This window comes from Sorex araneus, chromosome 4 (genome assembly GCF_027595985.1).
Source record: "Sorex araneus isolate mSorAra2 chromosome 4, mSorAra2.pri, whole genome shotgun sequence".
Lineage (NCBI taxonomy): Eukaryota > Metazoa > Chordata > Mammalia > Eulipotyphla > Soricidae > Sorex > Sorex araneus.
This window is the reverse complement of record NC_073305.1, coordinates 190,567,364-190,585,336: the sequence shown is the minus strand read 5'-3', so window position 1 is coordinate 190,585,336 and position 17,973 is coordinate 190,567,364. Positions and strand designations below refer to the sequence as shown.

Genomic DNA, 17,973 nt, shown 5'->3' with positions numbered 1-17,973 from the left:
CACTCCGACAGTGCTCAGGGGCAGCATGAGCACCTGGACGGGAGCTGCAGCGGGGGCAGGTGTGGCCCTCACGGTGTGGTCCTGGTGGCCCTGGCTTGGGGATACGCACAGACCGAGACTGTCTCAGTGACGCCCGGGAGGCCACTCTCCCTGGGGATAGCACAGTCGCTCGCCCTGGCCAGTGACCCACGAGGCCAGCAGGGAGGCGCCCGTCAGCCCAGATATGCTGGACCTGAGTGGAGGCAGCGTGCGGGGACATGCGGGTGTTCGGCCAGGCCGGGCTCGCTACACCCTGCACCCCAGGGTTCTGCCCAAGCCAGAGGGGCACCCGCAGGCTGGCCTGGGCATGGGCTGGGCAGTGGAGGCTGCAGGCGCGGGCGTCCGCTTCGGACAGGCCCCATGTACCGTGCGCAGGATTCCCAGCCTTTCCCTGAATGTTCCCGCCAGGCTCAGGGCCGGCCCGGGCCCGCTCCAGCGCCCCTGCACACAGGGCCCTGCCGCCTCAGAGCATGCCCAGGGGTGACAGGAAGGGCACCCGTGGTCCAGGTTGGAGAGAAGAGCGGGCACAGGAGGTAGAACCGGCCACCGGCCTGCACTACTTCCCCCGGGTCCACAGACCTGTTTGCCCTCACAGCTGCACCCCTGCACACCCTCACAGCAGCACCCCTGCACACCCACACTCCCCTACACACCCCCACAGCAGTACCCTTGCACACCCACACTCCCCTGTACACCTGAACAGCTAAAATCTCACACTCCCCTTCACTTCTTCAAAGCTGCACCCTGCACCCCACTCTCCTGCATATTCACACAGCTGCACCCCTGCTCACCAGCACCCCACACCCCTGCATTTGCTCACCTGCATACCCACATAGCTATACGACGGCACTCTCACAAACACACGCCTACATCCCTGCATACTCATCCCCACGCCCCTTCACATCCATCCACACAGCCCTGCAGTAGTGGGACCCATTATTCTCACTCAGAAACACCTGGAAGGTGAAGATCTGCCTCAGAGTAAGCTCCTGCTGCTGGGAGACCCCAGGGTCTGAGAAGAACCTCCTGCAGCAGGATACCAGCACCGCCACTCTTTCACGACACAGCAAGGAGAGGAGCAGACAGCTGGTCAACCGCACACATGGGGCACATGCAAGACACACACAGGACACACCCAGGATACACACGGGACACATGGGGCATACCTGGGGGACAGGACACACTGGGACACACATGGGGCACACACAGGGCACACACAGGATATATGCAGAACGCACATGGAGAACACACAAGGAGCACACAGAACACATACAGGGCACACATGGGGCACACATGGTACATATACAGGACACATGGGGCATACACAGGACACACATGGGACACAGGGCACACATGGGGCACACACGAGACACACACACAGGACACACATGGGGCACATACAGGATATACAAAGGATACACAGAGGACACAGAGGACACACACAGGGCACATACGAGATCCACATGGGGCGCACATGGGGCACAAAAAGGATACACAAAGGGTACACACAGAGCATACACAAAACACATATGGGATACACAAGACACATGAGGAATATACACGGGTCATATGAGAGGCAAACAGGGGCACATACAGGATATACAAGGGGCATGCAAAGAACACATGTAAGGCATACATGGGACACATGAGGGGCATAGGAAGAACACATTAGCACACAAGGGGCACAAGCAGGACACATGTAGGAGCACACAAGGGCCACATGCTGGATATATGCAGGACACAGAGGAGCACATGAGGACCCATGGGAGATAAGATGGGCATATTCAGGACACATGGTGCACATACAGGATGCCCATGGTGTGTTTGTGGGGCACACACATAACACGGGACATGTGTGCACATGGTGGCACACATACAGGACACTTGGCACAGACTTGGCCAGCCCAGCAGGCCCTGCAGTGTGGAACCTGTGTCCGGGCCCCTCAGCCCCCTCCTGTCAGAACCCCTGTCTGTGGGGCCCCGGCCCCACCTGGCTCAGACCTGCCTTCTCAGCCCTGGGATGGAAGATGAGGGCCATAGCCAGCGCAGGGAAACCGAGGCCCCTCGGCGTGGAGTGAGGCTGGGGGAGTCACGTGTCTGTCTCCAGCACTAGCGAACAGCCACCACAGGCTAACCCAGGGGCACTGACCAAGCTGCCCGCACCACCCTCCAGTCCCCGGCATCCGTGTCCAAGCACAACTCTGGGCCTGGGGCCACGACCATGCCCGTCCCACACAGCTCCAGGCCTCACTGCTGCGGCCGCTCGCATGTCACTCGCCTCAGGGAGCCACCACAGAGCAGCTCCATGACCCTCTGACCTTCAGGGGCCATCACTCAACCCCCGGCTCTAATGCCGGACAGGCCACTGCAGTCCAAGTCTCTGGACACAGGGACAAAGTATGCCCCTTACTGAAACAGAGACTCTCCTCAAATCAACTCAACCCAAAAGTCTGGTTGAAATGACCTTTGAACATACAGTCAAGAGGTGTGTGGGACACGTCCGTCATCACCGGCATCAGGGAAGGCAAGTCAGAGCCACGAGCTCTCACCTCACCCAAGACTGGCACTCACCACAGAACAGCAGCCAGTGCCGGCGCAGAGTGTGGGGAGAGGGACCCTCGCTACTGCTGCTGGGAATGCTGACTGATTCGACCTTTTCATTCCCCCCAAAATGAAGAACTGAGCTGTCATATTACCCAGAATTCCACCTTTGGGCATCTGCCCCAGGGCGCAGTGACAGTTCAGAAAAGGCACCCTCACCCCGATGGCCACGACAGGACCATCCACAATAGCCCAGACCTGGAGACGGCCAAAGTGTGCAAGGACAGATGGCTGGACAAAGAAGATGCAGTGCATGTACAGTGGATACCATTGGCTGTAAGAAAAAAGAAATGGAGCAATTTGCTGCTACATGGGAGGCTCCAGAGGCTGGAGGGAACCACACCAAGTGAACTCCGCCAGCGGGACAGACAGAACGATCTCTCGTGTGTGGGCTATAAAGAAGCAAGGTGAAGGGGGCAGAGTGATAACACAGTGGGGAAGGCGTCTGCCTTGCACACAGCAGACCTGGGTTCGATCCCCGGCATCCCAGATAGTCCCCCGAGCACTGCCAGGAGTAATTCCTGAGTCTGCACTATTCCTGAGCCAGGAGTAACCCCTGAGCATTGCTGGGTGTGACCCAAAAAGCCAAAAACTAAAACATAACAAAATAACAAAAGATTTTTTAAAAAAAGAAGCATAGTGCGGGATTAACAACAGCCGAAGGCAACAGAACCCACCAGAACTGAGCTCACCTGCTCGCATGGCGGGGGGTGGGGCTGTGGGGGGAGGTAAGTGCTGGGGGGAGCAGACAGTCTGGGGGGGCTGGAGTTGGAATGTGTGTCCAGGAAAGCCTGTTAACCACGGCACCTCAGATTAAGTTAAAAAATTTAACTCAGGTTGCTGGAGGTGAGTCGGAGACCACTCTGGCCCTGGCCCTGCCCACCACATCCCCACCCCTCGTTCTGAAGGAGACGCCCCTGTGGTCACTGCACTCACCTTGGAGCTGACGGCCCTTGTACAGATCCCGCGTCTTGGCTGGGTTTGCCCGAGCCGTGTGGTCACACTTGGGCTGCTCATACCTGCAACAGCACAGAGGGTCACTCCCTGCTCATGTCTGCCCTCCAGGCTGCTGGCCAGCCCCACACCCTTGGGCTTATGGGGGCACCCTGTGCCCATGTGGCAGCCCAGCTCTGGGCCACGCAGCTTTGGTAAATCAAGGAGTTTCCCAAAGGTGGCCCAGTGTCTGCCTTCTCATATGCTGACCCTGGTCCCTCCTCTCCCACCACCTGCCCAGGGGGCCATTCCTGGGCTCCTGCACCTGGGTGGCTGTGTACCCCTTCCAGAGTAGGACTCAGATCTAGGGCTCTCAGCTGTCTCTGTGTACACCTGTTGGCTTTGTGTAGCTGTTGCCTGTGTGTGCCTGTAGGCTCTGTGTGTGCCTGTTGGCTCTGTATAGCTGTTGTCCATTTGTGCCAATTGGCTATGTACTGTTGGCTATGTGTGCTCCTGTTGGCTTTGTATACCTGTTGTCCATGTGTGCCTGTTGGCTCTGTGTGCGCCTGTTGGCTCTGTATAGCTGTTGTCCATATGTGCCAATTGGCTATGTACTGTTGGCTATGTGTGCTCCTGTTGGCTATGTGTAGCTGTTGTCCATGTGTGCCTGTTGGCTCTGTGTGCGCCTGTTGGCTCTGTATCACTGTTGTCCATTTGTGCCCATTGGCTATGTGCTGTTGGCTATGTGTGCTCCTGTTGGCTATGTGTAGCTGTTGTCCATGTGTGCCTGTTGGCTCTGTATGCACCTGTTGGCTCTGTATAGCTGTTGTCTGTTTGTGCCTGTTGGCTTGGTGTGAACCTGTTGGCTATGTATAGTTGTTGTCCATGTGTGCCTGATGGCTATGTGTAGGTGTTGTCCACGTGCACCTGTTGGTTCTGTGTGCGCCTATTGGCCCTGTGTGCATCAATTGGCTTGTGTGTGCCTGTTGGCTATGTGTAGCTGTAGTCCATGTGCTCCTGTTGGCTCTGTGTGCGCCTGTTGGCTATGTGTAGCTATAGTCCATGTGTGCCTGTTGGCTCTGTGTGTGCCTGTTGGCTATGTGTATCTGTAGTCCATGTGCTCCTGTTGGCTCTGTGTGCACCTATTGGCTATGTGTAACTATAGTGTGTGCCTGTTGGCTCTGTGTGTGCCTGTTGGCTATGTGCAGCTGTTGTCTGTGTGTACCTGTTGGCACTGTGTGAATCTGTTGGCTGTGTGTGAGCCTGCCCATTGTGTGTGTACTGTTGGTGTTATATGCCCTCTTCAGAGAATCTACAAATCTGCCCAGGTTGAAGTGGCCATTGTGTTGCCATTGTTGAATGGATTCTGGGGTGCTGCGTTTTGTGCCCTGCCTGGGTGTGTGGCCCCACACAGGGTTTCTGCCCACTCAGTAGTTGTCTTTCCTGCCATTTTCATTTAAATATATGCAACTTTTTAAATTTCTAATTGAATCACAATGAAATACACAATTTCAAAGTTGTTGGTGATTGGGTTTCAGTCATACCAAATTCAAACACTCATTCCTTCAGCAGTGCACACTTCCCGCCACCAGTGTTCCCAGTTTCCCGCCCATCCACCAGCACGCAGACACTTTTCTTCTCTCCCTCTTTTCTCTTTTTCCTTGTAGGCACTGTGGCTTGCAATACTGTTACTGAAGGGTATCGTGTATATCACTTAGCCTCCTCTCAGCAACAGCCCTTGAAATGGGAAAAGTTATTTACCTAACACTCATCTGATAAGGGGTTAATATCCAAGATATATAGGAACTGGTAGAACTTTACAAGAAGAAAAATTCAACCCTGACAAAAAGTTCCTCAAATAAATACAAATGGCAAAAAGGCACATGAAAAAATGGTCTACATCACTAATCATCAAGGAAGCACAAATCAAAACAACAATGAAATAAGATTTCATGCCACAGAGACTGGCACACATCAAAAAGAACAAAAATAGCCAGTTCTGGCACAGATGTCAGGAGAAAAGGACTCTCAACCATTTTTATGGGAATGTTGACTGGTTCCACCTTTTTTGAAAACAATACGGACATTTTTCAAAAAACTAGAAATTGAGCTCCCATGCTACCCAGCAATAGCACGCTTAGGAATTTACCATAGTAACCAAAACACACAGCAGAAACCCATCTGCACTCTGTTCATTGCGGCACTATTCGCAATAGCCAGAATCTGGAAACCACGCAGGTGCCTGAGGACAGACGACTGGATAAGGAAACGATGGTACATTACACATGGGACACCAGCAGCTGTCGAGGGAAAATGAAGGAATGGTCTTTTCTTTTACTGGGAATATTTTCAGCTTGATGTCATCCCAGTGGTTCACTTTCACTGTCCATGGGATTGAATCTCCAAAAGATCTCTCAAAAGCTGATGTTATGGAGTGTCTCCCCAATGTGACCTTCTTATGCAATTTTTGGGGGTGACTCTGAGTGTGCTAGGTGGGTATTTCATTCATCGCTGCATGTGGTGCCCAAGACTCATCCAAGTTCTCCTCCTGCCTGTGGGCTTCCAGATTTCCCTTCTATGAGATTTTTTTCCATTTGCCCTTGGACCAGGGACCCCTACATAAAATGTCCTACAAAATATGTTAACAAATGTGAGGGGCTATTTCTATGCTTTGGGTTCTGTTTCACTGATCTGTGTGTCAGGATTTATTCCAATGGACTATTCTTTGTATTGTGTACCTTGAAAATATAGTCTATATTCACCATAGCCAGAATCTGGAAACAACCTGAGTACCCAAGAACAGATGAATGGGTAAGGAAGCTATGGCACAATCACACAATGAAATACTAAGCAGATGTCAAGAAAAATGAAGTCATGAAATCTGCCTATAAATGGATGGACATGGAGAATACCGTGCTGAGTGAAATGAGTCATGAGAGGGACAAATATAGAATGACTGTATTAATTTGTGGTATGTAAAAATGTACATAGTAGAAGAATAATATCCATGGCCTGGGAAAATAGGGGTTAGAACTATCCACAAGTGTGTGGGGAGTGGAGGGTAGGTAAGACAGAGAAGAGAACTGTATGACAATAATATCTTGGAATGATCATGCTGGACAAGATCTGAGACTTAAAAGTAGGTAAAGGGATATTCTTGATAACCTACCTGTATCAATATTGCAAACCACAATGTCCAAAAGGAGAGAGAGGGGTGCAAAGAAAAGTGCCTTCCAAAGAGGCAGGCAGGGAATGGGGGTGGGGAGTGATGGGAGGGAACCTGGGGACATCGGTGCTAGGAAATGTACACTGGTGGAGTGGTGGGTATTGGAACACTGTATGACTAAAATCTAATTATGAATGGCTTTGTAATGGTCTATCACACAGTGATTCAATAAAAACATTTAAAATATATATATAAAGTCTGAAGTTAAATTATATTCCTTCATTTTTCTTATTTTCCTCAAGATTCCTTTAGCAACTTAGAGCCTTTCGAAGTTCAATAAAGTTTTAGTATTTTTGCTCTATGTTCTCAAAGTATAATTGGGATTCTGATATTTTCACTGAATCTGTGTACTGCTTTTGGTAGATGGGTATCACCTTAGTAACTGATAGTGAGATGGTGAGTTAATAATGCTATTAACTCTCCTTACCATGAACATAGGTCGCCTTCCCATCTCTGTGTCTTGTTCTTTCTTCTTTGACAATGTCTTCTGTTTGTGTCGTACAAATTTTTGCTTCCCTTGTTAAATTTATTCTGATGTATTTAAATTCTTTTTGGTATAATAATGGAATTGTTTTTCCTAAATTTCCTTCTCATTCTTGGTTTGCACACAGAAATGCAGTGACAAACAAAAAATAAATGCAACGAATCTTTATATGTTAATTTTGTAGGTGACATAATACTGGGCTCATATATTAATGCTGTCTTTTGTGGTTTTCTATATATATTATCATGTCATCTAGAAATAACACCAGTTTCTCTTCTTTTCCAGTCTGGATTTCTTTTATTTCTTGTCTAATTTTCTGGCGGAAACCTATAATACTATGTTAAACATAAAAGGCAAGAATGGAAACTCTTATCTTGAGTTTTTTACCTGTGAGGGTGATTTTTTCACTGTGAGTTTTGTATGTGGCCTTTATGATATTGAGGCATGATAATCCTGTCCCCTCTTACTGAGTCTTTGTTATACACAGGTGCTGAGTCTAATCAAGAGTTTGAGGGGCTGGCGCGATAGCACAGCGTGTAGGGCGTTTGCCTTGCATGTGGCCGACCCGGGTTCAATTCCCGGAACCCCATGTGGTCCCTCAGGCACCGCCAGGAGTAATTCCTGAGTGCAAAGCCAGGAGTAATCCCTGAGCATTGCTGGGTGTGACCCAAAAAGAAAAAAAAAGTTTGAAAATAATACCTCATGGTGATTCATTTAAAAATTTTAAAAAATTAAAAACAGAGTTTGTAAAGAAAAAGTATGAGTCCTTTGAAAATCTGACCAAATTCATTAGTAAAGTCGGCCAGTCTTGAGCCTTGTTTTGGGGTTGCTGTGGTTTTTATTTTGGGGTTGTGCCTTCAAGCTCCATACTTGCATCTGTCTATTTTATATTTCCTCCTGGCTAATTTTTGTTAAGCTATATTTTAATATAAATTATCCATTTCTTCCAGATGATCAGATTACTAGCATATAGTAGTTCATAGTCTCTTGTGATCCTTTATATTCCTACAGTATCTTGTGATTTCTTTTCTCTCATTTTTTTGTTAGTTTTCTCATTTCTTTGTAAGGTAAAGGTTAATTCATTTTGTTTGTCTTCCTGAAGAAATAACCTTTGGTTTCATTCATCTTTTGTGCTACCCTTCTGGTTTCCACTTCGCTTCTTTTTGCAGATTATTTTAGTGTTTCTTTCCTTATTCTGGCTCTTCACATTGTTCTCTCTGAGTTGCTTCTGAAGGAAGGCGGTGACGGCGTCTGAGGCTCCCTGCCGTGACAAAGGCCAGCACTGCTGGTGGCTTCCACTGAACTGTGCGGATCCGATCCTGCACACGTCACTCTGCACTCTCTCAGTGACCTCGGACTGGGTCTCACTTCTGACTGAATTTCCTCACAGACCCAGTACCACTGAGAGGCATGCCACTTAGTCCATGAGTCTGCGGTGTCTCCGTCATTTCTAGCTCCACTCAGCCTCGTGACTTAACACAGACACTTGCTCTGATTTCAGTCTTCATGACTTTTTTATAATTTTTTTGGGCCTCCAAACAGGTTTTGTCCTTCTGTGCACTCAAGGGCCCGGGAGAAGGACAACTGCCACTGAGGACTGTGTCCACCTGCCCACTTCATTTCCTCACCTGGTTTCTGTTCAGCTGTGAGTTCATGGAAGCTCTGGTTGTGAGTCCACAGCAGTCTCTGTCCAGCTGTGTGTCCGTGGCAATCTCTTGTCTCGTGTCCATATTAGTCTCTGGTTGTGTGTCCATGGTGGTTTCTATTCAGTTGCATGTTCATGGCTGTTTCTGTCCAGCTGTGTGTCCATGGTGGTCTCTGTCCAATTGTATCTCCATGACTACCTCTGGTTGTGTTTCCAGAGCGGTCTCTGTCCAATTGTGTTCATGGTGCTCTGTCCAGTTGTGTCCACAGTGGTCTCTGTCTAATTGTGTCATCTGACTGTGTATCCACAGCAGTTGTATCCAGTTGGGTGTCCAGAGCAGTCTCTGCCATTTGTCATGTGGCTGTGGTGAAGGTTGTGGTGATGAAGGGCGTGGCCTGCATCACAGGGCCATTACGAAGGACAGACTGCACAGCCCTCCTGTGAGGGGCCAGAGGCAGGAGCATTCAGGCGGTTAGAAAGGAGGCAGCAAACTCAACGAGCAGCTTCCATGCTGCCAGCAGAGATGTACAGTGTGCTGTCATGGCTGTGAAGGACATTCCTAGAGGTTGTGAAGGATCCTTCTAGAAGGTTTTGAGGGACACTTCTAGAAGGCTATGGAAGATACTTCTAGAAGGCTATGGCGGATTTTTCAGGAGGCTGTGGAGGATACTTCTAGAAGGTTTTGGAGGATCCTTCTAGAAGGCTGTGGAGGACACTTCAAGAAGGCAGTGGAGGATCCTTATAGAAGGTTCTGGAGGACTTTTCTAGAAGGCTGTGGAGGATCCTTCGAGAGGCTGTGGAGAATGTTTCTAGAAGGCTGTGGAGAATGCTTCTACAAGGGTCTGGTGGATCCTTCTAGGGGCTTGTGGAGGATCCTTCTAGAAGGCTGTGATGAATGCCTCTAGAAGCTTTTGGAAGATGCTTCTAGAAGGATGTGGTGGATGTGTGCAGAAGCACTCAGAGAAGATGCCTCCATGAGCATGACCAGGGAGAGATGGAGCTTTAGGGCACATCTCTGAACTGCTCACATTCGGTTTCTGCAGCCCAAACTGTGCTCTAAGGACACAATTCTGCTGCCCTCAGGAGCAGCGGGTGGTCCAGGAGCTGCCCCCAGGCCAGAGGTGCCGAGCCACATGCAGGGCTCTGCAGGGCTGCTCCCCGCGGACAGTGTCCTGGGCACTGGGCCTTGCTCCCATGGCCAAGCCTCCTGCAGCAGAGACGCAGGCTGGGCCGCGGCCACGGCAGCGGTCAGCTCCCTTACCTGGTGGACGTGCCCGGGATGGGGCGGCCTGTGTCCACGAGCACACACCAGCAGTAGCCCGTGGAGGGGTGGCACTGCACGGGCTTGTAGAGGCCGCCTTGCGCGCACTCGGGCACCACCACGTCATCATTCTTGGGCTGCTTGGCCTCCTCCAGGGCTGACTGCTGCTCCTGGTCACAGGACGACGCTGCAGGGGGGCAGGCAGTGAGCACACATCCTATGCCTCCCACGCCAGCCTGCAGACCCCACCCGTGGGTCCCACCCCACGCCCTCACTGCTCTGCACACACAGACCCTCTCGGCAGCTCCTGGGGGACACAGCCCTCTCAGAAATGCATGGGGTGGCTGTGGGGAACAGACCTTCTCAGAAGCACTGCCCCGAGCACAGGCTGTAGTTTCTTCTTGTGACAGAGGACCCATTCTCCCGGTGACACTGGAGCATACCAGTGCACATGTGTGGGTGCTCTTGTGCACATGTGTGGGTGCTCTTGTGCACATGTGTGGGTCTCTTGTGTGTGCCAATGTGTGAAGATGCAAGTGCAGTGTGTACGTGTGTGTACATGTGTGTCTATGTAAGTGTGCACCTGTGTGAAAGGGCACGTGGGTGTGCATGTGTCCACAGATGCATGGTGCACGTGTGGGCAAGCGTGTACAGTGTGTGTGGATGAATCTGTGAGTGTGTGTGTGTGTACACATTGCATACAGGTGCATGTGTGCAAGTGTGTAGTTATGCCCCTGTGCAGGCCCAACTGTGAATGCACATGTATGTGTGGGTGGCAGTCGTGGATGTGTATGTACACAGATGGGTGTGAGTGCACTGTGCAGGCATGTGCATATACTGTGTGCTGTTCAGACAGGTGGAGACCCAATGTGGTGGGGGTCAAGAGCCCCTTCCTGATGGGTACCGGGCTGAAGTGTATGCACAGAACCCTGGGAGGCTGTCCCAGCCCCTTCTCAGGATTGTCACCGGGAGAGCAGGACACTCCCCAATCTCCAGGGGTGGGGGGTGGCAGAGGAAGCAGCCCCGAGAGAGCAGGACTCTGTGAGGACCACCGGACTCCAAGGGGGTCCGAGAAGTACACGGCACACCCAGAACGGGGAACCCTCTTTCCCAAGCGCCTCAGCTGGTTTCCACTCCAACGCCAGCAGAGCAGCAGCCGCCCACCCGTGCACGCCTCCAGGCGGAGGAGCAGGGGGCCCTCCACGGGCAGACAGCCTGACTCCTCTCCAGCAGGTTTTACACAGGCCACAGAGCAGTCCTGGACAGTCAGAGCACCCCACACAGAGAACTCCTGTAATAGACTATTCTCACAGGCAAAGAAGCTCTCCATACACAGTATATGAGTAGCACCCCTATAACACATAGTCCTGTATGTAGTCAGAGCAACACTGCAACACGGCCGGAGTACTCCCACCTCAAGTGCTCCGAGATATAGTCAGAGCAGTGCTGTAAGATCGGGTACTGTGGTGACAGGGGCCCCTGGTGCGTTCAGGGCCGACAAATGTTCCTGGCTGATAACAGGAAACAGATTGAGCCAGACAATGATGAACCACCTTTATCCCAAGTACCACAGCCTAGACACAGGGGATAGGAACTGCTGGGGGTGGGGCGGCATGACAGACTGGGTACAACACAGGGGAAGCTCAGCACAGAGGAGCAGTTTACCACAGGCACAGGGAACTGTGAGTATCCCTGGGTGTCCATGTGCAGGAGTGGGCATCTGTGCAGGTGTGGGCGTCCGTGTGCAGGAGTGGGCGTCCATGAGTAGGTGTGGTTATCCCTGTGCAGGTGTGGGCATCTGTGCAGGAGTGGGCGTCTGGGTGTAGGTGTGGGCGTCCGTGTGTAGGAGTGGGCGTCATGTGCAGGTGTGGGCGTCTGTGCAGGTGTGGGCATCTGTGCAGGTGTGGGCATCTGTGCAGGAGTGAGCGTCTGTGTAGGTGTGGGTGTCTGTGTGTAGGAGTGGGCGTCATGTGCAGGTGTGGGCGTCCGTGCAGGTGTGGGCATCCGTGTGCAGGTGTGGGCATCCGTGTGTAGGAGTGGGCGTCATGTGCAGGTGTGGGCGTCTGTGCAGGTGTGGGCGTCTGTGCAGGTGTGGGCGTCTGTGCAGGTGTGGGCATCTGTGCAGATGTGAGCATCTGTGCAGGAGTGAGCGTCTGTGCAGGAGTGAGCGTCTGTGCAGGTGTGGGCATCCGTGTGCAGGTGTGGGCGTCCATGTGCAGGTGTGGGCGTCTGTGCAGGTGTGGGCATCCGTGTGCAGGTGTGGGCATCCGTGTGTAGGAGCGGGCGTCCATGTGCAGGTGTGGGCGTCCGTGCAGGTGTGGGCATCCGTGTGCAGGTGTGGGCATCCGTGTGTAGGAGTGGGCGTCCATGTGCAGGTGTGGGCGTCTGTGTGCAGGTGTGGGCGTCCGTGTGCAGGTGTGGGCATCTGTGCAGGTGTAGGTATCCGTGTGCAGGTGTGGGTGTCTGTGCAGGTGTGGATATCCGTGTGCAGGAGTGGATGTCCATGTGTAGGTGTGGTTATCCCTGTGCAGGTGTGGGCATCTGTGCAGGAGTGGGCGTCTGGGTGTAGGTGTGGGCGTCCGTGTGTAGGAGTGGGCGTCATGTGCAGGTGTGGGTGTCTGTGCAGGTGTGGGCATCTGTGCAGGTGTGAGCATCTGTGCAGGAGTGGGCGTCTGTGCAAGTGTGGGCATCCGTGTGCAGGTGTGGGCGTCCGTGTGTAGGAGTGGGCGTCCATGTGCAGGTGTGGGTGTCATGTGCAGGTGTGGGCATCCGTGTGCAGGTGTGGGCGTCCGTGCAGGTGTGGGCATCCGTGTGCAGGTGTGGGCATCCGTGTGCAGGTGTGGGCGTCCGTGCAGGTGTGGGCATCCGTGTGCAGGTGTGGGCATCCGTGTGCAGGTGTGGGCATCTGTGTAGGTGTGGGCGTCCGTGTGCAGGTGTGGGCATATGTGCAGGTGTGGGCATCCATGTGCAGGTGTGGGTGTCTGTGCAGGTGTGGGCATCTGTGTGTAGGAGTGGGCATCATGTGCAGGTGTGGGCATCTGTGTGTAGGAGTGGGCATCATGTGCAGGTGTGGGCGTCCATGTGTAGGTGTGGGTGTCTGTGCAGGTGTGGGCGTCTGTGCAGGTGTGGGTGTCTGTGCAGGTGTGGGCATCTGTGTGCAGGTGTGGGCGTCTGTGTGCAGGTGTGGGCATCTGTGTGCAGGTGTGGGCATCTGTGTGTAGGAGTGGGCGTCTGTGCAGGTGTGGGCGTCTGTGCAGGTGTGGGCATCTGTGTACAGGTGTGGGCATCTGTGTGCAGGTGTGGGCATCCGTGTGTAGGAGTGGGCGTCATGTGCAGGTGTGGGCGTCCGTGTACAGGTGTGGACATCCGTGTGCAGGTGTGGGCGTCCATGTGCAGGTGTGGGCATCTGTGTGCAGGTGTGGGTGTCTGTGCAGGTGTGGGCGTCCATGTGCAGGTGTGGGCATCCGTGTGCAGGTGTGGGTGTCTGTGCAGGTGTGGGTGTCCGTGTGCAGGTGTGGGCGTCCGTGTGCGGGTATGGGTGTTCATGAGTAGGTGTGTAGCTCTTGGGCCAAGATCATCCCACTGTGTGGGCACCTGCCACCTACTGATGCCCAGTGAGAGTGGCTGTGCCGCCACAGCTGTCTGCTCAGATGAGGCCCACATCTGACCACAGGACACCTCCACGTCTGACCCATGGGACCCTGCCATCTCTGAGAAGAACGATGCCAGGTCAGACACTCTGGGCAAGCCACACCTGGTCCCCGGGGTCCACCACATCAGACCCTGAAGACGCTGGCACCTCTGGCCTGTGTGAGGATGCCGCGTATGGCTCTCAGATGCTGCTCATCTGACCCTCAGGACAATGCCCTGTCTGACCCTTGGGTGCTGCTACGTGAGACACTCAGGATGCCGCCACCTCTGACCCTTGCGGTGCTGCCCCTCTGACCCTCTGCACGATGCCACATCTGACTATTGAGATCACGTCACATCTGGCCCTCGGGACAATGCATGTCAGACCCTGGGGACAATGTCACGTCCAGTGAGTGCTGGGGAGGGGGAGGCACACAAAACAGCATCAAACACCTTGGATCAAAGCTCAATAGCTACCCAGGCCTCAGTTCCATAAAACAGAATGTGTGAGCCAGGTCAGTAGGTCAGGGGCAGGGGAGGGACGGGGACAGGGGGGACAGGGGAAGGAGCAGGGGAGGGCCAGGGCCAGGAGAGGGACAGGGGAGGGGTGGGGAAGGGGAAGGGTGAGGACAGGGAGGGGCGGGACACTGGCATCCCCTTTCTGTCTTCTCTTTCGCCTCCACCTGGCCTCACTCCTAACACCAGGAAGGCTTGTTGACTGTGGTACTACATCAGGTTTGATGTAGGAAACACCAGGACTCTGCAGCCCCTCTGGGAGTCAGAGCCCCTGACCCGAGGCCTCCTCAGGGAGAGCTCTGGGTCTGCACGCCTGCAGGGGGCAGCACGATAAGGGAGGCCCTGGTGCCCGCCCCACCCCGCCCCATGCCTCTCCCTCCCCTCCCCACTCCCCCCTCACCCCTCAGGGATAAAAGTAATTAAAAGTAATAAAATATAAAATCCAGAGTAACAAGTCACAGATGACTATCTTGGGGAATAAATGTCCGCTTTCATAAAAAATGATTAAAAGTCGCTCTTCAAAGTGAAAAGCCATAAAAGTGAAACACTGCAGGGCAGGGCAGTCACGTGGGACCCACGACCTCACTGAGCTGCGGCAGCTGCTGCAAGGTCTCCAGTGCCACCAGCTGTCCCTGCCACACACCTGGAGAGAGCACGGCCAGGGGAGAGGACCTTCCACCAGGGTCCTGTGACCCGGGTCCCCCCCAGCCCCCCCCCCCCCGCCGGGTCCCATGGCCGGGTCCCATGGCCGTGTTCCCTCCCATCCCCATGCCTGTGGTTTTGGAGTCCCTCCCAGAGGCGGCTGTTTCGAGCCACAGTGTGGGACACTGTCTGCTGAAATCTCCTGACACGCACCATTCACCCCCAGACACAGCAACTGCTTGTTTACTGCAAGCGATAGCTGACAGGGCGCTGAGGCCCGGCCCAGGACACGGCGTGGCGGTTGTCGGGTGGATGCCAAGGTGCAGGCTGCAGCCACGTGGCACGTGCCACACAGGCCTCACAGCTCCGTGAGCCTCTCAGGAAACGGGGAGGTCAGGCACATGAGGGTCCTCACGACCACACACTGCGCGGCAAAGCCCAGAGCAGAGCAAACTCCAGGCTGAGGGGGAGGACAGAGAAGAGACCAAGGGAGGGAGTTAATCCTCGGAGCACCTCAGCTGTTGGCCGTGTGCTCTGGAATCGTCACCCGAGCAATCACCTTTGATTCAGTAGTTCTCCAAGTCCTGCAAGCGGCTCTGACGGTTTGACCTGAGCGTTTCCCCTTTTCCCTTCCCAAAGTCACAGGGGAAGCAAGGAACCCTGAGGGAGCCTCCAGGGTGACAGAGCGGGGACGCCTCCCTCCCTGCACACACCCACCAGCAGGCGTCCTCCGGGGCCTCTCCGAGTAGGGTGGTCCTGGGCTCAGGGTTCCTTGGGGCGGAGGCAGGGATGCAGTTTCTACAGAGCCCCCCGTGCTGACATTCCTGAGCTGCCCTGCAGGGGCCCGTAAAACCACAGACCTCAGTTCCCACCCCAAGCTGCTCCCTCACGCCCGATTCTAGCCCAGAATGCCACTCTCGGGCCATTTGCTTGGAGGGCAGAGTGGAGTGTGCAGGGCTGTGCTAAAGACTGTGGGGGCTATAATCCTCCCTCCCGACCTCAGGCATGCTGAGGGGCTTCAGCCTCTGAGGTGCCGGTACAGCCCACAGGGGTGGAAGACACCTGGGTACCTTGGCACCTTGACACCTGAGACTGGTGAGGCCAGAGGCAGAGAACCACGATAAAACATTCTCATTTGTGCTCCCAAAACTATAGTTTACTCAGCTGTACAGGAAAACCTTATAAAGCATCTTCAACGTGTAATAAAAACTCCCCAGTTTCAAGACCCCAGTTTTCATGGTCCAAGTCTGTGAGCATTAGACTACTGTTTCCACTGGGAGCCAGGTGGGCTGTTCCCCCGGCTTCAGTGAAGAGCTGGGGTGGGTGCAAGAGTGCAAGGGAAGTGCTTGCCTACATGCAGCCGACCGAGGCTTGATCCTTGGCACCACATACGGTGCCCTGAGCCTCCAAGGAGTGACCCCACACACAAGAGCTGGGGGTAAACTCTAAGCACAACTGGGTGTGGTCTCAATAAATTTAAACTGAATAGTAAGGGAGAGGGAGGGAGGGAGAGAAGGAAGGAGGGCAGGAGGGAGGAGGAGAGTGGGAAGGAGGGAAGGAGGGAGGGAGGAAGGGAATGAAAATGGGAGTGAGAGAAGGAAGGAGGGAGGGTTTTATTAAATCCGCCTCACAAAGTACCCTCTCTTACCTGAATTCTTGTTGGTTTTATTCTGCCGACTTTTCACTTGTTCAGTCCAAAGTGTAGGGTAGCGGGATGCAATATCTAACGAACAAACAGAGCCAACGTTTTAAGTGCATCAGGAAATCACAGCCTCTCCATCCAGACTTCACTAGGCAGACAAAATCCAAAGTCTAAGAGATAAACAAGTGACTGGAGTTGTAAAGGATGGGATCGGGGTTGGGGGGGGGGGGACACAGAGGGCCCAAGAACCTCTGTGAGCTGCCAGAGCACCTCCCCAGTGGCTCCTGCACTCCTGCTGGAGGGGCCCGAGGGCTGCAGTGCCGGGCCCAGAGCACTAGATCATCAGCCCACACAGCAAAAACCAAACCCGCCCAGGACTCCAGCCTCCCACGTTGCTGGGGAAGCACCCACCATAAAAAAATGTTGAAATGAAACGTGAGAGAAAATTAATTACTACATAATTGTGGACATTAGAACCTTCCCTCCGTATGAGAGTACACAAGTGAAAGTTGTGTGGGCACAGATGACCCCTGCGTCAAGATACGTGGTTTGACCAGAGCCGCTATGCAGGACCACATCCCTTAGGGCCACTGGGGATGCCTGCCCTGCATGGCTGGTATGGGCCTGTCACGGGACTGGCCCAACCAGAGAAATGCCCTGTGGCTCTCCAAGAAAACGGTGTGTGAGGTGGTGGGGGCAGGGCCAGTCCACGGCTGAGCTCAGGACTCACGGGGCCCAAGAGCCCCGCCCAGAGACACCTGGGCCCCTGTCCACCACTGCCAACCATGCCCTGGGCGAGTCAGTGTTCTCACTGGCAACAGGGGCCCAGAACGCATGTACCTGCAGCCCGCACCTCCTGCACTCCTTGTTGCTATTATCATTACTGCCACAGTTATTTGATTCTGACTTTCCACACCATGTTCATGCACCATGTACTTTCCTGAACCTTTGTCTCCAAACCCTGGTTGGTTCTGACCAGAACATTTTTATACTGACAGATAGCCAAAAGAATGTATTAAAAGTGACGAGTGTGAGTCCATCTCAAGCACATGTGGCTTTAAAAGCTCACCTGCACCTGTGACCCAGGTTATGTGTCTGAACAGCTAAGGCACAAATCCCGACCCTGTTCCACCCTCCCCGGCCCGGGAGGCCCCTCTCCCTGTGCTCACCTTCTTCATCTCCTTGAGGCTGAGTCTCCAACGCAGGCACTGAGGCATCATCTGAATTCAGAATGGAAAAGATTTGCAAGGAGACTACAGTTGTGAGAGTAAGTTAAGGAAGCATCAGGACAGAGCTGGGACCCCAGAGCGTCCCACCCACACTCACCCAGCCCCTGCACTAGACGGACTCCGAG

General features: G+C 53.6%; 1 protein-coding gene across 2 annotated transcripts in view; it reads right to left on the bottom strand.

Annotated features, from left to right (window-relative positions):
- Positions 1-17,973, bottom strand: part of SMOC2 (SPARC related modular calcium binding 2) — a 70,248-nt gene that overhangs the window by 12,508 nt on the left and 39,767 nt on the right. The window contains exons 6-9 of one of the 2 annotated variants that reach the window (XM_055135661.1): positions 17,789-17,872; positions 16,626-16,700; positions 10,190-10,376; positions 3,577-3,659 (exon numbers count right to left, since the gene is read on the bottom strand). In XM_055135661.1, coding sequence (XP_054991636.1) covers positions 3,577-3,659; positions 10,190-10,376; positions 16,626-16,700; positions 17,789-17,872 — 429 coding nt within the window. The remainder of the gene's footprint in view (positions 1-3,576; positions 3,660-10,189; positions 10,377-16,625; positions 16,701-17,788; positions 17,873-17,973) is intronic. The other variant, XM_055135662.1, reaches the window with a different exon arrangement.